General features: G+C 43.4%; 1 protein-coding gene across 3 annotated transcripts; it reads right to left on the reverse strand.

Moving 5' to 3' along the window:
- AMPD1 (adenosine monophosphate deaminase 1) lies at nt 1–22,781 on the reverse strand. 3 transcript variants are annotated; one of them, XM_048498336.1, is made up of 16 exons: nt 22,679–22,781; nt 20,038–20,049; nt 15,663–15,837; nt 13,140–13,305; nt 12,129–12,294; nt 11,170–11,389; nt 10,607–10,736; nt 9,327–9,521; nt 8,451–8,582; nt 8,174–8,337; nt 7,471–7,597; nt 6,422–6,585; nt 4,858–4,978; nt 1,439–1,612; nt 1,198–1,308; nt 1–532 (listed from the first exon to the last, which is right to left on the reverse strand). In XM_048498336.1, the coding sequence occupies exons 1-16, from the start codon at nt 22,698–22,700 to the stop codon at nt 374–376; spliced, it is 2,238 nt and encodes a 745-aa protein (XP_048354293.1). In that variant the 5' UTR covers nt 22,701–22,781; the 3' UTR covers nt 1–373. The 3 variants fall into 3 exon arrangements, with proteins under 3 accessions (XP_048354293.1, XP_048354292.1, XP_048354294.1); XM_048498335.1 differs by having other exon boundaries at nt 20,038–20,052; nt 22,679–22,758; XM_048498337.1 differs by lacking the exon at nt 20,038–20,049 and having other exon boundaries at nt 22,679–22,755.
- Between the last annotated feature and the right edge of the window lie 996 nt (nt 22,782–23,777).

The following is a 23,777-nucleotide window of genomic DNA, read 5'->3' on the forward strand; positions in this document are numbered from 1 at the left end:
TGAATTACTGTGACCCTTAGTATTTTCCAGTTTTCTAAAAGCCGTAACCAAGTGACACCAAGGCTTCAAGACAGCAGTAGAGCTCTTGAGTTGTATTTTTACATGGGCATATCTGTCAGACTTGCAGTAAGATATGTAGCAAAAACTGTTCCCTAGGCTGTTGGACACACTTCTATTTGCACTATGGAAAAGCCCAGAAAGCACATCACACTGTTTATATTCCTCATCAGTGTAATCTGAAGCAACAGCCCTGTTACCTCCCTCCCTCCAACTGCCTGGTGTTGAAGGCAGCTCCTGGTGGTTTCTCTTCTTCAAGCCTGCTCTGGGTTTCCAGCAAGGATCAGGCATGGCAGGCTTCATCACTGAAGAGAAACTATTCAACTGTTTTCAGCCCCTCAGCTATCAGGTCGAGCTCATAGCACCATGTCTCATAGCGGTAAGCCATACGGATCTGAGCCACATTGGTCTTGTGGATGTCATTACCCTGTGGCCCCTCTTCCAAGTAATTGTCCCCCAGGACATGGAGCTTTTCCTGTGGAAGTAAAAAAAAATGATAGCTAATCCTCTTGCAAAATTCTGGGCTCCTGTCAGCATTCTCAAATCCTCACAGGCGTATCTCCCACTGTCTGTACTTCTCTCTTACATCAGCTCCCACTTTAATACTAGGAATGCCTTATTTTTCCATTCTATTTCCTTGCTCAGAGCCAAATTACACAGTATGTTTTTTGGTGAGTGGGCTCCAGGGTATCTGGACCCATTTGCATTCCGGCAGCCACACAACAGGTGCAGGGAGTGCCATTTTAAAAATCAATGGGAGCCCACTTCTTTTTAACATTTAACCTCCACAACTTGTGCATAATCTTCTGAGCAACTGGGGAAGCTCCTAGAATGTCACTGCTGCAGCCCCCTTTGATGGATGGAAGAAAGAAAGGACTCCCCAACACTCACCCAGGCAGAAGCCCCAGAACCCTGTTTTCATTGTCACTCTTTGCTCTTGCACATGATGCAGGTGAAACGTTAGGAACAAGATCTACCAGACCACGGCCACACAGCCCACAACCACCAGTTATTTGCATAACTTGAGAACCTGACTGGACTCGCTCAAAAATCATTTTGTTTGGCTTTCAGTACTTCTTTAGCCACTACATTAGGAAAAGAGTCTGTACGTCCCTGAGATAACCCATGTGAATTCTATACCTCATGAGACAGGCCACATTGCAGGACACTATTGCGTGCAATCTCACACATGTCACAAGTGCTGAGCTTGAAGACTTGGGCAGCAATAGCATATTCTTCCATAAGGGGCTCCTGGGAAGAAGGAGCAAGAGAGAGTGAGGTGGAAATAGGTGAAATATAGTGCCAAAGCTTTAAAAAATGATGTCCTTCACGCCAGCTCTTGGAGCCAACAAATACTGTAGTTGAGGATTCAGCTTCCTACCTTGGTGTAGTGGAACTGCATGGGATCATCTGTAGACAATGACACCACCAGACCCTTCTGGTGGAAATCAAGAAGTGGGTTCTTGGCATATTCTAGGAAGAGACTGTTGTTGCTGAGTGGAGACATGGCTATGGGGATTTGTGCTAGGAAATAGAGATATTGAAGTACAGGACTCTGTAAAGAGAAATACAAGGGCTCAGGGCAACATTGGCACAATCTTTTCCATCCTGCCAGTCAAAGTCAGGCTGTTTCTGCATGGGCAGAATACAGCGTCCCAGGGCCGCTAAAAACAGCGTCCCTGGGGAGGGGTTTGCACGGCCGCCGCCGCTGCATCGCAGCGGCGGTGGCCTTGCAACCCCTGAGCGGTACGAAGCTGCTGTTTCCGAACCTCACTCCCTGAGCGAGGTACTTCGGAAACAGTGGCTTCCAACCACTGCCGTGCGAACGGCAGCAGCTGGAAGGCGCCATTCCCCCCCTTTCCTGAACGCCTACCTTGTCTCCTGGCTTCCGGCTTGTTGCAGAGGCCAGGGGACACGCCCCCCTGGCCTGTGACTCCAGAGCTGTCACTCCAGGCTGCGGGGGCGTGTCCCCTGGCTTCTGCGATGAGTTGGAAGCCAGGAGACAAGGTAGGTGTTCGGCGACGGCGCAGCCTGTGTGAAGGCTGCGCCGCTGCCTGCTGCACTCCCGGGACCGTCCATGCAAACGGTCCTGGGGTGTGTGTGCATCGGCATTGTTTATGCCAACGCACCCCCGCACCATTGCAGTGCGGAAAGGGCCTCAGAGTTGTAGTCTTTGGTGCAAACAAAACCAGTTTCTGTAGCCCCCTTTCTATTCCTTTGTTCTTGTAATCCTCACCACCACCAGGTAGAAGTCTTTTTTCTTCTCTTGGGCGGATTCCACATGGGCCAAAAACAGTGGTGTGAAAATGGTGCAAACCCTTTTATACCGTTTTAAATACATTTTACACCATTTTCACACCGCTGCTTTTGGCCCATGCGGAATGCGCCTTGGCTGCCTCCACTCAACAATCTTTTTTTTCCAGGTTGAATGGAATGGCTTTAACCACTGGGTGAAAAACTAAGCCTCAGATACCAAGGTACATGCAACAAAGTCAATTTGTTTCTGAACATTTTACAAAGCATGAATAACATATATACTAATATTTTTAAATAGCTAACATAAAATCATAAACACATTTGAGTTAAGGGAAAACTGTCCATGTAAACTTGACTGTTCCCTATCCTATGGCGTTTTGAAGTACAAATTAATTTCCTTAGCTTAATCAGGTTCCTCAGTGATGTCAGCTTCATCCTATTTGCAGCAGCAAAAAAAAAAAGATCCTCGGCTCTCTTCTTGGTGTTCTGATTTGTACCTATTTCAAGCTCTTTCTCCTTGGTCTTGGCTAGATATCTTAGACTTAGACTAAAAGGACCACCAGGCTTCAGTTCTCAAAATCTGCAGTCTTTAGTTTCATTTCTTCAAGCCCTGTGGCAGACAGGTCTGGTTTGACTTGCAGGCCCTATTTCACCCAGCCTGCTCCCTGGGGTTCCCAACTTCTCCTGGAAGGGGCTTTCTTTCTCTAGGGTAACTGCTGTCACCACCTGACCTTTGTAGGAATTTCCCACTGGGTAGGGTGAGTGCCCCCCACCTTCCTTTCCATCTCTGAGATCTAGCCTCTGTGTCTCCCACTTCCCTCTTCTGAGTACCACAGGGATGGTTCACAGCTTGGTGCACCCCTGGAGGAATAGCTGCTTGCCAACTACTAGCCTTTCCCCTGGCATTCTCCATTTAAAATAGCATGTCCAAGACAGCAGAGGCATATGTGGGAGACATAACTGCTACAAGTATCCAACATTAATAAGTATTTATTAAAAAGAAAATGTTTACAAGCATAATTTCAGCACAGCACCAGGTTGAGCAAGGAAATCAAAAGAAATGAGGGATAAATGCCATTCTTCTGTCCCTTTGACCATATACATATCGATTGTTAAAACAGGGCAGGCTCTTAAGCTTAGAATATTACATATCTCTCAGTGTTGCCATTACTTGGAAGATCATGCCAGTTTCCTGGGTAAGCACATTGCCCAAAATGGCTGCTGCCTTCAGAATCAGGCATGAACTCTTCCCCCTTCAATGGTCCAACCAGAAGAGCCACTCCCTCCCTGCTCCCAAGAGTTTTATACATTCCCAGTCCCTACCCACTTTGACCTGGTCAGTTTGGGTCAAGGAATCTTTTCTTGCAAGATCCAGGTATCCTCTTCCTGATGTCCTTCTAGTACAGGGGTAGGGAACCTGCGGCTCTCCAGATGTTCAGGAACTACAATTCCCATCAGCCCCTACCAGCATGGCCAATTGGCCATGCTGACAGAGGCTGATGGGAATTGTAGTTCCTGAACATCTGGAGAGCCGCAGGTTCCCTACCCCTGTTCTAGTATGTTAAATCCTCCAAATCTGTAATATCTGCTTGGAGCAGGTGGGGGCTTAACCTATCCCATTGTCTCACACTACCTGCATAAACACCTCTAAAGAGTGGCTGGGTGGGGCTGGCAGTCTGCTCAGAGAAATGGAAAAATGTTTAAAATGTTCCCTTCCAACCTCAAAGTGAGGGCAAGGAGAAGCCATTTCTTCACAGACCTCAAGAAGACCCTTTCTTTAATTCTGTATTTCCAAGGCTGATCTTGTCAATGCTCTGTTTGAAACTGATCAACTCCCTTTCCCCCATACAAGGCAATCATTTTAAACATTTAGACACAAGAACACATACAAACTGGAGAAAAATCTTACACTCTGTAGTTCCCTGCTTTTTTCTAAATGGGAGATGGAATCTCTTTGTTTTCATGTTCAAGATAGTCCCCATTGTTGTTTGCCCTCTTCATTAGTCAGTTTATTCCTAGTCAGAAACACCAACAAGCTCCAAGCCCTGGTTTCCTAGTAATGCACCCTCACCCAGGTAAATATGCATGGCAAGATCTTAGTACTGAGGAGTTCCTTCTGGAAAATGATGCATTCAAGTAAGACAGGTCTTAAGACTTCCTGCCATCTTTTGGGACATGAACAGATGTTCAGAGAAGTTGCTGGCCAGATCAATGTTATGTACTTCAGAGATGAGTCAGTGTGACTTTTCATACTGTGAGAAGAAAAAAACCACTAAGCATTTCCATATGAGGAGCTGGGCCTGATATTGGAGGGTAGTATGAAGGGAAACCATATAAGCATAAAGAGACAGGGGCCCCTTCCGCACACGCAAAATAATGCATTTTCAAACCACTTTCACAATTGTTTGCAAGTGGATTTTGCTATTCCGCACAGCTTCAAAGAGCACTGAAAGCAGCTTGAAAGTGCATTATTCTGCATGTGCGGAATGAGCCAGGGTCTCAACAAGGCATCAGAGGTGAGTATTTTTTCCATGCTCAACTCACCTTCTTCAAGTTCAGGCCATGGGAGATATTATCTGCAGTCATGAAGGCAGCCAGCAGGTGGGTGATAGCACCAGCTTCTCCACAATGAGGACGGAATAGGAAAGTGTTCATGCCACGCTCCCTGAAAAAAAAAGGCAGCCTTTATGCAGGTCCCCATAATTTGATACACTTAATATTATCTATGGAAGGAGCCATCAGGTAATTCCAGCAAGATGCTTCTCTGGAAGAAGCCAACAGACTAGGATACATTCTGAGTACATTTACAAGGGATTAACAAATAAAAGGGAGACCTTATTTCACTTGTTCACTTTGCAAAAGCTTTATTGAGACTGTGCTGCCTTCTGCCTCTCCTGTGTTTTATGGTGTCGACAAACAATAAGAAATATCAGAACTACAAAAATGGAGAAACCGCAGAAACGGAGAAGCTAACTAAATGTCCCCTGCAGATGCATGTAATGAAATCCTAAGAGCCACTTTTACCAAAATTAAAATAAAATACAGTTTTGGGAGAAGCAATTCTGAATGCTTCTTCATCCCAAATTGCCCCTCCTCACCGTGTTCCTGCCACGGGTGGAGATAACTGGGGGAGGCAGAAAAGCATCAGAACACAGAAGTACACTGTCCACCCACAAGTTCATCACTCTAAACTGCATTCTTCAAATGCTTTTTTTTTCCTTTTAGAAAGCAGCCTTCAGAGTGTAATTGCATCCATCTTGTGGTGGAAAGTACAGTCAAGTTGCTGCTGACTTATGGCAACCCTATAAGGTTTTCAATGCAAGAGACCAACAGAGGTAGTTTGCCATTGCTTGTTTCTGTGTAGTCATTCTGGACTTCCTTAGTGATATCCCATCCAAATACTGACCGAGGTCGACCCTGCTTAGCTTCTGAGGTCTGATGAGAACAGGCTAGCCATCCAATTCCAGGCATCCATCTACATGTAATATTTAGTTAGGCTAATTCACATCTCAAAAAAAACAGACACATATTATTTTATTGGGGCGTATAATCACCACACTTGACTTGGGGACTAAAATATATAAATATCTGAGGGAGATACTTTCAGCAGTTCTGACCTAAGCCAGCGTGGTGTAGAGGTTCAAGTGCTGGACGAGGGTTCTGGAAGGGCCATGTCTGAATATCCATTGTACTACAGTGGCTTGCTGGGTGACCTTCAGCAACACTCTCAGCCTAATTTACCTCACAGAATTGTTGTGAGGATAAAACAGAGGAGGGAAGAATGGTGCCGAACACTACTTTGGGTTCTCCTTGGGGAGAAAAGTAAGTATAACAGTATCTAAATAAATTATCATCTGAATCCATAGACCAATTTTGTCCTTAGTATAAATCTAGCAGGGCCTGGAATAGTGCTTACTAGGGTGGGACTAATAAAGGGAACGGACTGATGCCAATGAGTTTGGGAAGTAACATATTATACTGCTGGGGTTAGTAGATAGCATCTAGCATCTAGGAAAACTCTTCCCACCAACAAAGAGTTAGTATGAGATATTTGAGCATCACAGTTTTTCTCCCAAAAGCAACCCCCTTGCCAAAACTTGGGACTCACCGTCGGAGATGGTTGAGCACCATAATGTTGGCATACATGTAGTATAGGTAATATGAATAGGATGGATTCTTCTCGTAGTTCCATTCCTCTGGTTTAGGGCTCTTGGTGCAGAACATATGTCCACTGTGCTTGGATTCATCATCTACACTGTCAAAACCAGTAATCTGCAAATCATATAACTGGTTCTAACGAACAGTCTAAAACAAATTCCTCTCTTCAAATACAGTTAAGAATACCTGCACTTCCTTTTCCCTAGAATTAATGTGACTCTGTACTGCGATTGGGCTTGGATATCCACTTTTGCCACGGAGTTTTCTTGTAGGGAAAGAGGATTAGAATTCAATATGAGATTAGGACCTACTATGCATCCAGTGTTTATGCTGTGGCTCTTTTACTCAACAGTGGGGTTTTCCCGGGGTTGTCTGTTTAAACATGGGATTCTCCCCTGTTTGTCCCCAGCTGAGGCAACTGCTTCCCACCACTTCCTCTGTGTTGCCTGCTGCTTTATTTGTTTTATTTTTGTTAAACAAAATAAATAAACCCTTTGGGTTGGTCTGCTGGCCTGAAGCGTGGTAGGAACTGCTGTTGGGTGGGCAGGGAAAGGGCAGGAAGGCAGGGGAATGTGGAATGGACTAACAAAGCCAAAGCATGTCAGAAAAAGTCACACTTTTGGAGGTTTTAGAAGCCACGAGGCTTCTCTGATCTGCCTCCCTGTGAGTTTGGGATGAAGGGGAAACCTGTGTGCAATCAAGAATCTGTCCCAAAGGGAATGTACACTCACTGTGGGGTAGACCATACATGCATAAATGGCCTAGGTTTTCCTTATTGTTCTTGTGTACCATCTGCAACAGGGGATTGTTGGGGACAGGATATTGGATGAGATGGATCATTGATTTCCTTTGATTAAAGATGTGGTGCCCAAGCCTCAATTAGAAGTTCTGGACATAACAGTTGTGTTTCCTCCCATGTATTTCCTAAATATTTGACCTATTTCTGACACAAAGGTTGGATCTGAGCTACATCTCTCCCCACACAGCAGCAGAACTCACATGGCGCAGAAACACACTCAGCTCCTTGTTGTTCTGTGGGTTAATTGTTGCCTCAAACACTGGCACAAAGATGTTCTCCAACATCTTCCCAAAGTGTGGCAAGAAGTTCTTAGACCTGAACACATCACTGAGAGAAAGACAGAAACATTCCAGCTCAGTCAAATACAAAAAGAAAAAGTAAGCAACTGGAGACTCAGAAGAGTGGAGTCAAACTTTGCTTTCTACCCTGGACTGTAATTAACCCATTTCTAGGCTGGAGGCAGTTGCATTCCAGATTGATATCCATTGCACCAAAGTGAGACACTGAGAATTCAAATAGCTCTATCTATCTTTTTGCATAGCCCTGTTTCATGATCACATAATAGAGAATTCACATTAGAGATAATCCAGCAGTTGGCTGTTTAATACATGTGATATACAGACTCTATCAATGTATTGTCAAAGACTTTCACAGCCAGAATCACTAGAATGTTGTGGGTTTTCCAGGTTGTATGGCCGTGTTTCAGTAGTATTTTCTCCTGATGTTTTGCCTGCATCTGTGGCTGGCAAAGATGCAGGTGAAACGTCAGGAGAAAATACTACTGGAACACAACCATACAACCTGGAAAACCCACAACATCCTAGACTCTATCAATATTCAGCTAAGGTGGCACTTCTGATGTGTGACTTTTAAGTGTCCCCATTCTTTCTATGCAATACGTACTAGATTCTGGGCACCTGGATCATCCATTTCATATTGGGACAATAAACACGGTGTTGATTGAACCAGCTGGCTAATTTGGGCCACTCTTCTGGTGTACGTCCATAGATAGAGAGTCGTGGCTCTGCATACTGGTACTTGGCATCCTCCAGGTCAGAGCCAACCTCCTGGGAATCAGAGGGAAAAGGGATAACCTTCACCCGATGTACTTCCAGGAACTGGTCTCATCCTCAAATTCTAGCCATGCAGACACAAATGCTTGCATACCATATTGTCTAACCTTGATGATTGTGGCAAAGTATTCACCATTGATGGTATTTTCAGTCTTGATGTAAAGATCACGCAGTTCACTTGCACCCACTGGATTATACTTGGCATTGAATTTGTCAAAACGTTGGAAGGTCTGACGACCCTGTAGCATAATACAACACATTAGTTTATTATTTGAAATATTTATATTCTAAAATCTTCTCAAGACAGAAGACATTAAATAGTTGGACCCTGTATGGATGACAAAAGATGCAGAATTGGGCCACTCACAAATAAGGAGTAAATAAGGTGTCTACATACACAGGGAATCCCCCAGATATGCGGGACAATATAGGGTTGGATCCAGTACAGTATTTCCATGGGTACTTCCTCTCACAGAGGACAGATTTCTGATTTCTCCCTCCTGTGGTAGCTCAAATATTCCCCCCACAATTCTGTTCCTGGGTGTCCCTTCATACCCTTTTAAAAACAACCTAATGAGGACTGGAAATTCCCCAGAAGGAATATGAAGTTAAAGAGAAGGGGAGAGAAATTTGTCTAAAGGACCTGAGATTTCATAGATGGGACAGATTTTGGGAGGTGAGATTTTGGGAGGTGAAATCCACTCCCTCTTGTGGATTTTTGTGGGTCCCCTGTTCATAATATAACAGAGCATAACAACTGAAACAGGCCCATAGAACACAAATCAATATCAGTGATAAGCACCATCAGAGTGTAGAAGAGAAACAATCCAATATACTTTTAAAAAGTTTTCACCTAAGCATGGTAGACACCAAGTGAATGGGTGCAGGAAAAGTGCAAAGAACACTTGCTGAACCAGAGATTGACAGAAAGACTAGCTACACCTAGGAGCAAAAAAACATGGGTAAGGGAAAGTGGAACTCACTGCATGCACATCAAGTGAGTCTACAGTCAGGTCATAGGGGTGAAGTTTCAGCTGCTCAAAGAGTTGCTTGAGTGTCAGTGTCTTGTCTTTGGACTTGAACACCACCCTGTCAGCATCAGTCCGGTATGATTTCTTAATGAATCGCAGCAAGTGCTTCTGGTTCATGCAAGCTGCAGCATGGATATGTGTGTCCACCTGTCAGAAAAGACAAAGGTCAACCCAGGTTCCAGACAAATACTTCCATGTTCACCCTGAACTGTCCCAGAACTATTACAGCAATTGCAAGAGACATTGATCAGGGAGGTTACAATAATCCCATTAGAAAACTACATGATGAGAGCAACTGTGCAGTTGTATGCATTCACCACAGTCTGAACCTACTGAAATCAATGAACAAGCTGCAGAAGTGCTGTATATGATTATGCTGTTAATCATGTAAATGGAAATTTTGCTTAGATGTATTTGACATATTCTGCTTTTTCTTTTGAAAAATGACAAGTATTTGCCATTTTTGGAGGACGGGAGAAGGCAAATTGTACAGCAGGCACTGAGGGAAATGCAACAAAAGTAAGATAAAGTAGGTCTCAGGGCTAAGTCGTGATGGAATGGTAGACATTGATATACCTCTGGATCAGTGACAAGAGCACATAAACATTCAAAGGTTGGTCTGACAGCTTTTGGTGTTGGTTTGGTAGAAATTAACTCTCCTGCATAAGCAAAGTTCCAGGTTTAAGCCCCAGCATCTCCAGTTTAAAAGAGTCTACTCAGACTGGCAGCAACTCTCTAGGGTCTTCAGAAGTCTTTCACATCACTTGATTCTTTTAACTCAATCCCTGCCTCCATCTACCTCCTCTCTCTGTTTTACTCTTTTCATTGAAGTTGTAAGTACCCTAGGGTAAGGACCTGTCTTCTTTTACTATGTGAAATACCATACACATTTATATTATTTATTATAATATCAGTTCTGTGTCTTCTTAAAGTAAATTTCCTAAAAATCATGAGATCCTATAAAGAAGAGGACATATGTGAGGGGTTTTTTTGATGGACAAGGCTCCAAAGATAGGCAAGCATAATCCAAAGAGCCTATTATTCAAAGAAAGCTCTTGTCCTAATTCGTCGATTCTTCTCTCCCCCATTATAATGGTGATCTTTCCATCATTATGCTTGCCTATCTGTGCTAGTTACAGGTTGTAGTTAAAGCAGTTCTTCAACTATTCTGCATCATGGGCATGAGTATGTGCTCTAGCCTAAGAAGGCAAATCCTTGCACAGATACTCCACCTTCCGACAATTGTAGAAGTCCCGATGAGGGTTGTTCTTCAGCTCCTTCAGCTCCTCCATCTCATTCAACATCTCATGCACTTTGAATTTGGAGGACAGGAACTTGAGGCGACGGTGTGTGTAGGTCTTACTATAAGAAGCAAAGCAAATATCATAGCCAAACACACAAGTCTTCCACAAAATAAACCAAACAGTGCAAGTTCACTGGGGCTCACCAGTGCAAACAGTGTCTGCCAAAACCACCAGCACTCTTGTTTCCTTTGCAAGCTAGAGATGCCCCTGTTACTGAAGACCACACTTCAGGATGACTAGAAGAATCTATTGCAGCAGAAATAGGTATGTTGCTCTAGGACTGCTCAGTTCTTAGTTCTTTTCTGTTGAAATACCACCATTGGAATACAGAAGCCACCTTGAGCAGAAGCATAGTCAGTACTGGGTTGCAAATTGAAAGCTATGTCATTTATGTGCTTTTGTCCATCAAGGGCAGGATGCTTTTTATTTCCTGCCTGTCTTGGGCTTGCCCTGTTTTTGTGAGGAAAGGTCATACTCTCTATGACACTTACACAGGGCCCTGAGCTATAAGGGCCAGCAGGAAGTTCATGTCATCAATGAAGATATCCAGGTCAGGGTAAGGCAGGTCCTTGGGCTCACCCTTGGCAGCTGCTGCTTTGTCAGCATAGACATGCACAACACCCTCCTTCATTTGTACATGGTAGCCCAGATTCTCAGGGAGATTGTCAGTCTGGAAAGGATCCTCACCATCCTTCATAGCTGGAGTGAACACTGAATCAAGAGGAGAAACACAATAGTGATAGGCAGTAAACAGGGCTATCTGGGAGGTTAAAATGGCCCTGGAGTCTCATTGATGGCCTCGTCCTGCCTCATATCTCTTTTCGGCTAGGTCTGAGCTTAGTGACATTATTGGCCAGGTCTGAGTCATGTAGCACATGCAGTGCTGCCAGAGCTCCTTGGACATGGCTCCCCAAGTTCCATGCTGCTAGTGGACCTCCAGGGGGTGGCCCACTGGCATCTTACACTATAACTGAAATGGTCTGTCCACCCCAGTGGGAAAAGAGAAGGCCTACATGGGCGATTCCCCACGGGCAATTAATTGCGTGATACTCACATGATAAATCACACTTTTAATCAGAACTCCCCACAGCTCAAGTGCCAAACACGGCTTCATCAAGGTTTGGCGTGCATCCCCCCCCCCCCCCCGGCATTTTTTCAGAACCTGCATCGAAGTGTACCTTTTAGCCAATCAAGCGTCAAAGCCGGTTCAGTGAGGAGAAACAGGGGACAGACACGTCTTATTGTTCCTGCCCTTGGAGCCTTCCAGCCAACACAGTTTCTCAGTGTGCAGGGCTATTGCTTATATGAAGAAGCCACTGAATGTCCAGATGATGAATCCACCTTCCCAGACTCTTGAAGGTTCCCCACCCCCCAAGGGTATACCCACAAGCAGGATAGGTTGCCCAAGCCAGTGTTCAGCCACCATGGGCATTCATAATCCTAGAATTACCTGGCTGTAGGTCAACATTGGGCTTCCATACTTCATTCTCAATGTTGCGCATGAACTGGGCTGGAGTCCTGGGGAAACGCTGGAACGATTTCTGCATGTACTTCTCTCTGATACACAGAGCACGATATAAACCTCTGCAGACCTCCTCAAAGTCCTCCACTGTCACCTGAAAGATATATTTGCTAAATTCATAGATCCATAGTAAAGACAAAACAACTGAGCATGCAAAAATTATGTGTGCTAAACATGATTATTCTACCATGACCTCTGCTTGCAGTTTCATACATGGGGTGGGGCCATGGGGGGAATAACCATAGTGATGAAGATGGAGCCTCAAGGAAACAATATTGCTCCGTAAAGGACTGAATGCAGCAGTATGTTTCAACAGCCATCTCTCTCAAGAACTGGCCAGCAATGAAAAGTGATCAGGGGCTGTCTTCAGTCCCAAGTGCTAGAGCTATTTTAAGCCCTAGGATGGCCTCACTTCTATTTCATCAATATCCCTTGACCCAGCAAATCCATATCAGGGTTTGATTTATTTCTCCCAGGTTCAGGTTAGGTCACTCAAACTACAGACACAGTTAGCCATGGTGACCAATCCAGTTAAGAGTGAAAAGAGAAGAACCTTTGCGGCATTTTGAAACTCTGCCATTGCTTGGCTGTATTCCTCTGGGCTAGAAGTGTTCAGTGATTTCAGACAATGTGTAGATCGCTGCATCAGTATCATAGGGATTTATTGACAAAGAGTCTTGTGGAAACCTTAAAGACTAACAACATTTATTTTAGCATAAGCTTTGGTGAATCACATTTGCTGACAGTGTTGCTTGCTCCCTTCATCCAACTAGTCTGTTACAGTCAAGTAAGCTATCAACTGACAAATTCTTATACCATGATAAATTTTGTTAGTCTTTGTTATGCCACCAGACACCCACAATCTAGTGAGGAGGAAGAAGTGATGAGAAAATTGATTCTGCCCTGGCAAGAGATGGCTTGGCTCTTCCAGCTACTGACCCCTGCTGCATAGTCTCCTGTGATCTGCACACGCTGAAATTTAGGCACAGCTTGATATTGAGCTGAGGTAGAGATGACCTCATCAATAGTGGACAGTTTAGTTGAAGACTTTCCAGCAATCGGAAGAACCAAGGCAATGGTCTTCAGCCTCAGAAGTCTCTTCTTCCTATGACGAATGTCAAACAAAAAGGCAAGAAAGGCAACTTCAGGTCTCGGGCAGCACTGTTTGGGTACACAATTTAGAAATAATAATAGGATCCTCATAATGTTGGTGGTCATATACTTCCCATGGCTGTTATACCTTTCCTGGCTATTATACCAAAGCCTGTGATTTCAAGATTTGGGACGGGGGCAGTGTGATAAAAATCACATGGTCAGACAGATGTCTGACTTCGCTTGTACCTTCTTCTGTTCTCTTCACTAAACATGCATTCTATATCCAAAAAGGCGCAGCATGCAAATGGTAAAGCAGCAGTAATTCTCAGCCACAGAAACAAAGTCCTATTGCTCAGAAACTCTGGCCTGAAGCATTAATATTGGGAATTAGAGTGTATGTTGATGGTTAGGCAAAGCAACATGACCATGGCTTGGATAATAAGCTCCCTTTTTGTTCCAGTAGGTACTTTGGTTGGATAAGAAGTGGAGGGTGATTTTTTTGTTGATTCTCTTTGATCACTGCTACCCCCCGACCAATTATCTCTCCCCATGGCACAATTTTTAGAGATAAAGAAAACTGTGGGAGAAGGGATATGGGAAAGTTGCCATTTACACTGCACAGTTCCATTCACACTGCATAGGATAATGATTTCAAATTGGCTCATAGCACAGAGCCCCCAACCAGTCATTTCTATGATCCCACTAGAATGTTCCATTACAGTCGTGTCACTCTAAGAAAGACAACAGGCTTAGAATAAGTTGCGTGCTATTCATTTACTAAGAAAGCAAGGCAAAAGTGATTGTCCTTGGACATGCTTTGCTTCAGATTTTGAAAATCTGTGCTATGGTTGCCACCTGTGGGTTGTGAAATTCTTGGAGATTTAGGTGTAGAGCCTTGAAAGGATACGGTTTGGGGAGGGGAGAGACTTTAGATGGGTATATTACCATAGAGTCAGTCCTCCAAAGCATCCATTTTCTCCAGAGGAACTGATCCCTGTATTCTGGAGGTCAGTTATAATTCCCGGAGATCTCTAGGCCCAACCTGGGGACAGTAATGTTACAAGAGTGCTGGCTTAAATTTTAGGCTGGATATTCAAATATAGGATTCTTTGGTGTTTTTCTAGTAGGATTAACCAATGCAAGCATAGGCTGGAAACTTTGTGCTGGAAATTCCCCTGACTTAGGCCATTTCCCCACTGAGAAATTAAATCCAAAAACAACCAGGTTTCAAAAGAAACGGCACCTTTTTATCATGTTTTCATTCTCCCTACAGCAGCATGTGTGTGATGAGGACATCTATGTCTATCACTCTTTCAAACAGTGCAGCACTCCCCACGATTGCACGATCAAATACGCAATCTGCTCAGCAGCTCTTTCTTCCTTGTCCTGATTGGCTGTTGTGCTGTATTGGGGCAGGATTTTTTTTAACTTTTTTTTTTCAGAGCTACGTCGCCACACAAATGTGTGGATAGGACGGTAGCTGTTTTTCGCACTAAGATATGTTTATGGGTGGCTTTGGTACTCTTTACACACGCAGCTGCGCTGGCACAAAAGTGTAATTTTAGATTACAGTTGGCATAGAAATCACATTCCATGCAGCCACGTTTCAACATAGCCTCCGCCGGCGCAAAGCAAAAAAAAAAGGGCTGTGCGCACTTTGCGGGAAAAACAAATCTAGATTCAAACCCCGATCCTCCCCACTGATCTGGATTCGGCATGTGTTTTTTAAAAAGATGCACTTTCATGCAGGTTCTTAAAAAATATGTGATAAAGGGTAGAGGGAGCGCCAGAGCCAGGATGAATCCATGTTTAGCAATCAGGCAGTGGGGAGTTCTTCCTGAAACCTGGATACTTTGCGTGAGTATCACGTGATTAATTGACCGTACATCTCTCCATATTGCTGTAGTGTATGTTACTGTGGCTTACTTGGTGGTTTGTCACTTCCACATTCATGACCACCTTGTGTGTGAGTACATCTGAAGCATGACCAAGCAACATGATCAGCTTACTCTCCTTCTGACATTGCATCATCTATTTTGTTACCATTCAATCAAAAGAGCTTGATAGGGGTTTGGTGAGGGCCTTCCCTCAAGCAACAAATTTGGGTGTAAAGCATCATATTGTTATTTATTTGATTATTATTCTATATTTAATTCCATGGAGAGAGAAGAAGAATGTGATTTGGATGTTCTGTCTTACACATCAAAATTCCTTCAACTACCTCTAGTTTGGACCTTGCGGTATCTTTTACTCATAAAGCTTTGGTTATACAACTGTGGCTTCTCCTGGCTTTAACTGTGCTTTTTACTGGTTCTGGCCATTCAGCTCCAATTTTCCATGTCCCTCACGGAAATGCTCCATTTTTACCGTTTGTCAGTGTCAGTTGTGGTCTCCTGATGGATCAGATGCTCCTGCATTTCATGGTGGGAGATGGGGCAGACCTCTTCCACATCAAAGGGGGAGATTTCATGTCGACCACCTTCATCTTTCACTTCTGAAGCAAATACTTTCTCAGCAAAGGAGCGCATGGCATCATCAGTTTCTGTTGGGAGAAGGCAATAGGTCATTAGATCCCTGGCCACAAAGATGTTCAGTTAGCCTTGACCAGAGCCAGGGCTTTCTCCAGCCTGGTGGAACTCTGTCAGCTGACACTAGGACCCTGCAGGACATTAAACAGTTTCACAGAGCTTGTAAGACAGAGATGTTCCACTGGGCTTTTGGTGGAGGTCACCCATTCCAATTCTGTGGCCTCCCGACACTTGTCCACCAACATGCTAATGTCATTCTGTGCTGTCCCTCTTATCACACAGTAAGGAACTCAGTCACCCTCAGACAGTTCCTTGAGTGAGGACTGGTTTGGGGTATGATAGGTTATGAGTGGTTTGCCATATGGGTTTTATCATTTAGTTGTTTAAGGTTTTATGTTATTTTATTCATGGAATGTTTTAAATATGTTTGTATGCTGCCCTAAGCTTGGCCTGGGCCGGAAATGGGAGGGATATAAATTTAATAAATGATAATAATAGACTAGTCTGGTGCCATCATGGAAAGAGAAAGGAATTGTTTCACACTGACCTCTTCTTTGAGAGTTCATAGGAGCTCTTTTCAGGCATTCAGTTTCTGGTGCCACAATGCATGTATTTTCACCCTCAGTAGAGGATTGGATAGAACAGTGGTTCTTAACCAGTCATACACATGTAACACTAGTAGGACACATTCTCTCTTCCTCAATATCCATATCCACCTGTAAGTGTGAGGTGCACCTTACTTGGTATCCCTCATCACCTTTTGGCATGCTAGTAGTAAACCTTGGCAGTGTTTCTCTTAACTCCCATTTCCCTTCCTTTCCAGCAAATGCCTTTGATGTGCCACCTCTACCTGCCAGGGGTTATCCATTGTGTTTCTGCAATTTTTTGCCTTTAAAATGTAAATTATAAGGGAACTTCTCAAAAAGTTTTTTTCTATTATGATGGAACCAAGTTTCTTTGATAGGCTGATTGCTGACACCAGATATGAGAGGTTGAGAACCACTGACATGGAGCACCTTCTCTTCGTACATGTGATCCCAGGGGCAGAAACTTAATGCTGGAAAAGCGCTAGAGTCTTCATGTTCTTTGATACCATGGAATCTAAATAATTTCCAAATGCATGATAATTTCCATGGAACTGAAGACCAACCTGCACCACAGCTCTGGGTGTGATTTGACAGTTGTAGGATTGAGCCCAGGGCAGGGGTACAGGGCAGCCTTGTACCAAGTTGTGCCCTCAATCAATTTCCCTCAGTAGAAGCTACCCTGATTGACAGTATTTCCCCAAGGTTTTAGGAAAGGCTTTTTTTATCAGCACTTCTACTCAAGATCCATGTATAGCTGGCGATTCCAGTGACCTAGGACAAACAGCGGATGCAGAGATTCAAGATGGAATGGAGAAGACCTGCAAGCTCCACTTAGTCTCTGCTCGACAGTTCTAGTTGGACTGCATCCTGGATATATTTGTGACCCTGACTATGATGACACGGCAACAAGAGTAAGAGAAAAAGCAAAATAGAAGCAGATGAGTTTAGATTTTCACACTGAACAAGCATATGTGATATCATTGTAGCATAAGTTACCAAGAATTCAGTTCTCTGGCCAAGCCACTGAAATGTCTGCTTGGGGAATTACAATGAGGAGGACACTGATGGGATCATTAGAATTATGGGAGGTGACAGACCTCATCTCCTGGGCTTGTACTAGTGCTCCTGAAGGGGCCTGTATTGGACCTAGCCAGTAATGACACACCCATGAGGGGGTGGGTGTACCTTGCTTGAGGTATCCAAATACCTTGACCTGGCCCTATCTGCTAGAACTATGAACTGGCCCTAAACAGCCAGCTTCATAACAGGAAGGACTCATAACATGTAGGATTTAAGCTCATGAGAAGCCATGTGATTCAGAAAGGAGTATCTTACCTGTATGGGATTTCCTCAGACGACATTGTAAACCCTATCTCTGAAGGTCAGAGTCTTCCCTCTCCCCCCTCCCCTCTCCCTCCTCTAGAGTGGGTAGGTCATGTCCAGATCCCGGGCCCCCTCCCTCCCCTCCCCCTCCCTTGCATGCCACCCCTCCCTCCCTCTTCTTCTTTATTAATTACAGAAAACCACCTTATTTCTGGAGTGAAAATTTCATAGAAAAGTTCAGGAATCACAAATGGTTTGGGCCAGAGTGTACTAAGCTTTAGGCAACCATAGCGGCAGACTCCCAAACAGCAGACTTCTCATTGTCTGAATGGACGAAGCTGTCACATAGTGGTTTCTTGTTGCAGCTTGCAATGATGGATTGTGCTCATACATTTGCAAAGATGAAAAGATCTCACGCACACACATCTATGCAAGACTAAAGATTACTATGGATTGGTATGAATCCCTACAGTTTATGATATTTGTTAACATGAAGTGGCACCAAAACAACTTCTTGCACAAGATTCTTATATTCACAATAATATACATGCTTACTCCAAAGTAAATCACACAGTTCAATGGGAGTTATTCTGAAGTAAGTAGGCTTGGAATTGCAGCTGCAGTGTAATTGAAAAGGCTGTCAATGAAAGAGAGAGAGAGATGCTGGGACTAGACAACCAGTCTGCTGTCTGGAGATAGCTGCTTTGATGATGGATATGAAAGACGTAGAAACACAATATGCTTCATCAGATAATATGCAAGTGGAATAAACAGGATGGGCAGAGGTGTCATGGCAATGGAATAGAGATGCTTAAGGCCATGCTAGTGACAGATGCATGCAATGCCACTTTCCACACAGACAATGCACATGAAGAGTAAACCAGGACGAAAGCCACCACCACTGATAGTAGGCCCATAGGAGATGGAAAATAAGGGGGAGGAATCTAGTCATTCTGCTGTGAGCTCCTAGTACCTGTTTATAGAAAATATTTTTAAGTTTTCCAAGCAGGCACTGATTCCACTCAGTTCCATCTTGGCAGCAAATTCTTCAGGGACAGAGGCTGCTTAGCAAAGTAATCCATGCTCAGCCAGGTGGCCCAGAAAGACAGTCATTTCTCAGCAGGGCAACCTTTGCCAATGCCCAGTCTTCAAATCTAAGTATAGGGATCTACCAAGCGCTTGAGAAGTGGACAGGTCTAGAATCAGGTGTTACAACCTCAGGTCTGGGTGAGAGCACCATCAGGAAACTTCAGCCAGCATTCACCACCTTCCTATTTTCCAAGCATGTAGGTGCTGGTGGGATCCACTTTATAGGAACAGGTTTTTCCAGCTAGTTTTTGAGTAAAACAAGGGACAGGGGAAATCGGATTATATTGATTGTATTGATGTACTGCAACTTAATAAAGGACATAGAAGTAATTAGTCTGGTTCTGAAAAGCTTGTTGGTGTCTATGAACAGTAAGCACACAACCACCAGTATACAACCATGTCAGTTCAAAACAAGTCAGCATAGGACTGTGTACTATATCTGTTTGCTTAAATCCCTGATGATCAAACTGGACAAGACAGAGTGGCAGCTGGAAAGGACAGCTACTGGCTAAAGAGTTATAAGGGAAAGTGAAAAACTGTGGTTTTAAAGGAACAAAGGCAATGCCCTAGTCCCTTGCTCCATCTGAGCAGGTGGAAAACTTCCGGATTTAAGCTAAAAAGTCTCTGTAAGGGACTTTTTCTTGATGACAATAATTATACTACTCCCAGAACAATCAACAGCAAGTGTCATGAAGACTGGAGTTTTACTGCTCATTCTCCAATAATAATTTTAGGATTATGTAGTTTCATATGGATACATCAATTCTACATATAGAAACTGGAACTTGGATCAATTCTACATATAGAAATTGGAACAATTTGTGGATTTATGACTGACAAACATAAGACACTATAGCTGTTGCTGGGTCTATGATGGCAATGGTAAAGTTTGCATAGGGTTCATCTAGAGTATCATCCCATTCCTCGTTGGAATTTCACAAGAAATTTTCTGAAAGGTATGATGTAGGATGTGTAAAGCTTCTCTCTGTATTTTTAAAAAAGTCACAAGGATAGTGCTCTCTCTCTGACCCTTGACAGCATCCGTCTGCCATACTCCATGCAGGCACATTTCTGGATGTGTCTCTTGTTCTTGGCAATTGATGCTGAGAAATGCACAGTTCTGGGCTGTCATGATCATTTGTCTGTCAGACATTGCCAATGATCATCTGCTTGACAGGGAAGCAGAAGGCACAACAAAGGCCTAATAATACTTACGTTTCTCCCCCGCTGCTTTAGATTAAAATAAAAAAAGTGATCAGATCTCCAAGTTTACTCACAGGATAAATGTTTTGCATGTTGTTCATATATATACAGAGAAAAGAACAGTTATATTTTTCAAGTGTTTCCGGAATTCTTGTTTACACACACTGTATACCACAGCTTTGGACATCTTTCCAAGAAATGCTAACAATTAAGAAAAAAGTTGAAGAAGTTTGCTCAGGCTTCCTCACTGCTGTTCTTTGTTTCTCGGATTGCTGCCCTTCAAATCCTATCTCCACATTCCATGGTCTGTAAAGCAGTACCTGGGATTTACATCATCCCAAACGGTTTCAGTAAGTTCACTTGGGTTCAAACCGCACCTCCCATCTCCATGCATTTAGTGATATTATCAATAGAGGAGCTGGAGTATGTATGTGCTTCTATATGCACAATTCAAGATCTTCCATTTTGTGGGAGTCTCTGTATGTGGATAATACGCAAATAGTAACTTTATGTGGATAATATGCAAATAGTAACTTTGAATGAACACACAAGGGTGAGCAATATAGGGCCAGAGGGAGTGACCCCAATAATTCTTACACCAATGTATAGGGACTGTAGTACTGTTACTTTCACACACAACTAATACTTCTGCCCCCTTTACTGAAATGAGTGGAGAGAACCCTTGCACACCAAGGTTTGGGCATACACTTGTGGATGAGAGACAGCAGTATCACAGGTCAGCATGCTCAGGCAGCTGCTGAGGTCAGCTTCCTGAAAATACCAGCTGCTGCCTCCAAGGAGGAGGATAAACTCCAGCTGCCACTGCTTGTTGCCTCTCTCTGAGTGGTGGTGATGACTGGCCCTCTCTCCTTGGTACTGTGCTACCACCAGCACTAACCATCATCCATCCTCCTGTTTGCCACTATTCATTACTAATCTAGCTGCCTGGGTAAGTTGCCCCTCTGGGTAAGTTGCCCCTTTCCCCTTGTGCTGGTGGAATGGGCACTCACCCCAGTCCAGGGGTGCACCACCTCCAGAGGGGGATTCAGCGCTCTCCTCTGGACTGGGCTGCCCAAGAAGCTATTCGTTGAAACTGTTTCATTTGTCTGAAGCTAAGATGAGGTGAAGGCCAATGAGCTTTCAGCATTGTTTTGTAAATATTGTGAGGGGCTTGTACAAGTGCATTTTGTTTCTGATGAAAATTGTGTCCAAGTTCTAAAACTTCTTTTTGGAAACTTCATTTGTACACTTTAGTTCATACTGATGAAAGAAATATTATGTTAAACCGTTGTTAATTTGAGGTTATACCCACTGGGATACACGTGCAGTAGGAGATTACAGCAAGCCTTTTGAATGCAATTAGCATATTACTGACCGAAGTTACACCAGCCCCTAAGTAATAATTAATATTGTGGAGCCTGTCAATACCTCCCAAAATTACATCTGATTTCCAGATTACATGAAAAAATGGCAGCTTTGGAAAGTGGTCTGTATAGTATTTCACTCTGCTAAGATCCCTCCATTCCCTTCCCAGATCCCATTCTTGGCCAGGCGCTATGCCAAAATCTGCCTTTGTTTCCCAGATCAGACCTGGCACCCCACCACTATACCACAACCAAACTATTTTAAGTATCATAACAGCTCACTTGTGCTATATTTTATTATTAGCATTGTTCTCAGAATAAGTCAGCAGCTCTGATTGGCAGGTGGCAAAATTTTATGGGGCATGATTATTGTATAAGTCCTTGGCCATTAGTTGCAGCTATTTTTCATTATTATTATGTAAAAGGAACAGGTTTGTTGCACACCAGTATTGGGGGGGGGGGGGAAATGATTGACCTATTTCCTTAGATTATTACTAAGCACCTTTACTGAAATATTATGCAAAAAAAAAAGACAGGTTTTAGTATAGAATTATTTAACAGTCTGGCCTTCTTCAGGAAATTTTGTTGCATGCAGGAGGAAAAAGACTGTTTCTCTGATTTTTATACTGGAATCAGTTTCAGAGAGGATGTGTATATTTAATAGAACATGTTAATTATTTTATTGCAAAATATCTGATTTATTCTGCTCCAGGCTTTTTTAGACTATTTTACCATTTTGGCTCACAATAGCATGAGATAGTTCTGGAAGGGATACTGAGGGCATGTGCTTGTAGACAAAAGGAGTTATATTTAAGCCTCAGATGGAATTATTTTTGAGTATGTCTGAATAACATGCAGGCCCTCTGAATCAAGGGCCAATTATTTTGTTCCAAATGATACTGGAACAAACCTTTTACAATCAATATGTTGGAGCATATGCCTATGTTCTTTTACACCTCTTCTGTATTATTATCACTGTTTGTGTGCTGAGCTCTGCAGAACTGGGATTGAGATCTTGCTCAACTAACTTCATATCTGCAGTGTAGCAGCCGTTCACTTGAGATTTCAACTCAGAGTACTCATTTTCCACAGCTAATGGCCATTCCAGTCCTTTCTTTGAGTTCTCATTCTTTCCACTTTTTTAACACATTTTTTTAAAGGAGGGAGCTTCCTTCTGACCAAATACCTTAAGCTTGGGGAAATGGCAGCTGCTTTATTTTACTGGAAGGCTGCAATAGCTACCTAAGCTAACTGGCTAACTTTCATTTCAAGATGAGAATTAGACCTACCTGGCACTTTCACCTGCGGCATTTTTCCTATCAGTTCAGAGGAGTCCTGAGGAATTGAGTGTAGGGCTGGCAAGTGGAAGAACAGAGCTGCACAGCTACCCAGCACTCATTTTACTATTTATCACTCAGCTCTTGTAACCCAACTCTCCTTCTCTAAAAGGAGTGGAGAAAGAAGTAACAGACTATTTAAAGCCACAGCTGGAGAAAGTCTCAGTTGCAACAGGTGAAGCTGTACATCGGGGTTAACTCTGTTGGTTCTGGGGTTCATGGAGAGTGATGTAGAATTCCAAGATCACACAAATGGCTGCATATTGCCAGGACCATGGCCAGAAAGTATGATATTAAATCGGTATTAATTGGCAGTGTTTTCTAAGCCTTAAATGGAGCTCAGATTCACACAGGCATTCCCCCCACCCACCCAACTGAGTTGCCCAGGAGTCCCTGGGATGATTTCCACAGGTGTCTCTGCTGCATTCTGTCTAAGAACCTTTCTGACTTTCTCAAACTGTGTTATGAAGTCAGTCTCAGGTCAGTGGCAGACATGGTGCTGCCTGGCAGTAAGGCTGCAGCCGTACAACACAGGATGTCATTTACAACTGGATTCTCCTGTTTACATGAGACAGTCCAGGAAATCCATGATTACTATAGTGCAATACCCAGCAGTGCATGAATACAGCCAAGAGTAGCAAATATAAATAGTTGCTGCGATAAAAATAGCATTCAAAATCAGAGCTATTAGCTATTTTGGCCCAGGCTACAAGATAGCTTACAATATCAACAAACACTGGGGAGCCAGCGTCATGTAATGGTTAAAATGCCAAGTAGCAAGCCATTTATACTGGACCTGTTGATGATGAAATAGACCATGGGAGAGCACAGACATCACATTTCTGGGACCTAAGTAATTTTCCTTCACATACCATGGGAGCTATCAGTCAAAAAGTGGTGGCTCCGCAGGTAGAGCCTGTCATAAAATGGCAGGCTGAATAACAATTACAGCAATTCAGACTAGGTCTGCAGGGCTCTGGGGCAGAAACCTTTCTTCTAATGTTTTCCCAAAGCAAAACATCACTATCTGAAACTGTAAGTTGCTCTGTAG

This window comes from Sphaerodactylus townsendi, linkage group LG05, assembly GCF_021028975.2.
Source record: "Sphaerodactylus townsendi isolate TG3544 linkage group LG05, MPM_Stown_v2.3, whole genome shotgun sequence".
In the NCBI taxonomy this organism is placed as follows: Eukaryota; Metazoa; Chordata; class Lepidosauria; order Squamata; family Sphaerodactylidae; genus Sphaerodactylus; species Sphaerodactylus townsendi.